The sequence below is a fragment of the Solanum tuberosum genome, unplaced genomic scaffold (genome assembly GCF_000226075.1).
Source record: "Solanum tuberosum cultivar DM 1-3 516 R44 unplaced genomic scaffold, SolTub_3.0 scf00240, whole genome shotgun sequence".
Taxonomy (NCBI): Eukaryota; Viridiplantae; Streptophyta; class Magnoliopsida; order Solanales; family Solanaceae; genus Solanum; species Solanum tuberosum.
The window spans coordinates 166,435-170,270 of NW_006239164.1; the positions used below are offsets into that span (position 1 = coordinate 166,435).

The following is a 3,836-nucleotide window of genomic DNA, read 5'->3' on the forward strand; positions in this document are numbered from 1 at the left end:
ATTTTATAAAAAAAACGTCCATAAAAAATTCACTTTTTACCTCATTATTTAGAGTTTTTTTTCTTTGGGGTGGGGGTGGGGGGGTGGGGTGACCGTATGAGAAGTTTATATATATATATTATGGTCATTTTGCAAGTGAAAACATTTGGGAGACAACATTTGTTTTTCCTAAATTTCATTTTCTACCTACTTTGAGAAATTAAAATTGATTGAATCTAGAAAATAAAAATAAAATATTACCCTCTTTTGCTCAAATTATTATTCTAATGAAATTCCTTAAATGATAGGAAAAAAAGAAAGAAAAATATGACTATTTTTCTTTTGGGAAAAAGGGTTTGTTTGTTAGGGTTGTTACATGGTAAAATCATAACGTCACTCTAATATACTTTAAATGAATTAAATTATTGAAACTCTCTAAAGATAAACAAATCATTACCTTATACATAACACATCACTATAGTAGGTTGAAGATTCGAGTCACGTTGGAGAATAAGTTAGAACACTATTGATCGTCCAGTTAGCGTGACAACAGAATATATTGCTAATCTATCACTAAATAGCTCATAACTAACACATTCATTTTTTTTGCAGGATAATGAGAAGAAAAACATATTGGCTGTTCAAACATTTAGAAACACAATAATGGGATCAACCCTAATGGCAACAACTTCAATTCTTTTATGTTCTGGGCTTGCTGCTGTTATAAGTAGCACTTATAGTGTGAAAAAGCCGTTAAACGACGCCGTTTATGGTGGTCATGGTGAATTTATGGTTGCACTAAAATATGTTACACTTTTATTATTTTTTCTCTTCTCATTTGTTTGTTATTCTATATCAATTAGGTTTATCAACCAAGTGAATTTTCTCATCAATTGTCCACAACAAGATCATAATGATTTGGGAATATTCATCTTGAGTATTGACTACATTTGTGAGTTACTTGAAAAAGCATTTATATTAAATGCTGTGGCTAATAGGTTGTTCTATACTGCATTAACACTTGTACTTTGGATATTTGGTCCTGTATTGGTTTTTTTGAGTTCTATTAGTCTTGTTACTGTGCTTTATAATCTTGATTTTGTGATAACTAATGATGATCACAAGGGGAAAATGATGAAGAATAATATTCATCACAATGGAAAGGGAAATGGTGATGATGATTTTGTAATATCTCATGTTTAATTCAAATTATAATGAGATACTTCACTATGAAATGTTATCAATAAAAAAAATGTGGTTTATTTAATTTTATGTAATTTGGAATTATTCATTTATGTAATTTTTTTCTTGGCAATATAGCATTTGTTTTAATTTTTTGTTGCTGATCATATGTATAGAATCAATTTAGAGATTAATGATTATCAATACGAGGACTATTGAATTCGCTTTCAACTTATAATAGAAAGGTATTTTCTTCCTTTCGTAAGGAAAAGATAAAGCATAATATTTATTATGAGAATGGAAATGAAAATGGTGATGATGATTTTGTAATCTCTCATGTTTAATTGAAAATAACGAGAAACTTGACTATTTAAACTATAGGAATTTTCGCAAATAACCACTATAATAAACTTAATTATTTTTCATAGCTATAGTTTGTGTATTAACGAATTGTAATTATAGTTTAAGCTGTCTCGTTTGTATAATTCACGGGTGATGAGTTTGTATAATTGAGCTATTTCTTTACTTCCCTCTCTTATTCTCATGTGGGATATGGCTTAAGTGTCATGATATGCATCTCTTTTTTAGAATCTTATTAATCTAAAAGTCTGTCAATCCTTCTCTTTAATTTGATATACCCTTCATCATACGTGTCACATACACCCTCCTTTACAGACTCAACGTCTTTGTTAATTAAGGTTTTCCCCCACAAGAGTACTCAACCCAAGCTTATGACATGTATAGACCTTTTTGTCTTAACAAATCTCAAATTCGTCCATGGTGTTACTCTATCATAATTTTTTTTTATAAAGATAACAATTATGGGTCTTTCTATTCTGTAAAATATAATCTCATGAGTCAAGTTTTATATTTTAAAAGAAGATTAAAATCATAATTAAAATTTATACCGACTTCATAAACAAACGTTGAATTAAAATCAAAACTTAAAATCAGACTTCCAAATTCAAATTAAATATGCTCCAAGAACATTGCATAGGTTTAGAATTTATAATAGGCCTATATAATGAATCTTTTTTTTTTTTTTAAAAAAAAGCTCCTACTTCATAAGACAAAATTTAATAGGTAAAACTTCCTACAATTTAATAAAGTAAGCTCAAAATGGCTCATTTTACATGCTGCTAAAATGGCTGATTTGATCACATGCATGCTTAGTTATATTGTTACATTTACTACTAAAAAAAACAGTTAATATTTAGTTTTATTAATATAAAATTGATCTTCAGATGTCGATTTTTTTAGCGTTAGAAATTATAAAATACAAATTGACCTCTGGAGATTGATTTTGCAAGAAAATAAATAAATAAAACTTATAAAAGAACAATTTTTGGAGGTCGATTTTACTGCGGAAATTAAATTTGAAGAGTATGAACAAAAATAATCATTGACCGTGATTTATTGGTATGCATTTTAAATATTTTAAATTATTTTATTCTTGTGATTTATAGTATTTTTTTAATGTAGTTTCTATATATGTAAATTAATTTTCCAATTTTTTTTAAAAAAATTCTATGTCTGAATGTATGGTTAAAATAAAAATTTTGACTCTTAAATTTCAAATTATGCTATGTAAATTGAAAGGGAGAAAATATATACTAATATACATTTAGTGTTCACTAGTTTTATTGTTTTGAAATTCTTGTTTAATTGGGTTAGCTAGATAATAATAACTTAGAGAGAACTCAACCGTACTTGATCAATTCCTTAATTTGTATTTTCATTATTAATGTTCTTGATCTCTATTCTGATTGCAGGGAGAAACAGATTGTAACGATCCGAACCGTCGTTATTTAGGAGGAACAAAAATTCGGGAAAAATTCTGGGCCATTCTCCCGTCAGAGCGGGCTAGATGTCACCAGGGTGGCGGCGTTAGGGTGGGGTAAGTTGGTGCCAGAGCGGGATAAGCGAGACAGAACGTAAATTACGAGAAATTCTATTTTCTCCTTTTTCCTAAAATACCTAAATAAGTCGTAAAACACCCTAGAAACCTCAGAAAAGCTGCTCTAAGATTGGGAAAGAAGGAGAAGGAGATTTCTAGCGTGAGGATGGTGATATCTTGCGGATTCTTGGCCAAATTCACCGTCACGAAGCCCGGAAAAACCTGAATCGAAGTCAAAAACGTCGTGTAACTGCTTGGCGCCCAGGTAGGCTAGGTTTTATGAATTGAGTAGTTATAAATATGTGCTTACTACATAATATATGGAAATCAATGATAGGGTTATGTGTAGACCTTCGTGCACCAAGTAAATTCCATGAGTAATCCCTAGAAATCAAAGTATGAGGGTTTGTGCCTTGATGAGAGAAATCGATGAATTGTTAAGGACTCTAGAATTGTTATCATGGATACAATTGGTTCAAGAATAAGACTATGAAATCAAGAATAGAACTAGATTTATGAATGCGTGCTAGATCATAAATTAGAGTGATTGAATTGATGATTTACGATGAATTGTGACTAAACCTTAGAAAGAAGCCTTAGATGATGACTAGGGCTAAGTATGGTCAAATTAATGTTTGTATATGAATGTTGCATTGTTGATCACACTTGTTATAAATGAGATAAATGAATAACTATATGCCATGAATCACTTCTTGATTGTATGATTATTGAGAATGAACTTGTGATTGTGATTGTGGTGTGTTGAATGGATCGGTTG

The 3,836-nt window shown here is 29.8% G+C and overlaps 1 protein-coding gene across 1 annotated transcript in view; it reads left to right on the forward strand.

The window, feature by feature from the left end:
- Window positions 1-3,836, forward strand: part of LOC102602304 (uncharacterized) — an 8,805-nt gene that overhangs the window by 3,404 nt on the left and 1,565 nt on the right. The window contains exons 2-3 of the mRNA XM_015313235.1: window positions 592-1,164; window positions 2,934-3,058. Coding sequence (XP_015168721.1) covers window positions 592-1,164; window positions 2,934-3,058 — 698 coding nt within the window. The remainder of the gene's footprint in view (window positions 1-591; window positions 1,165-2,933; window positions 3,059-3,836) is intronic.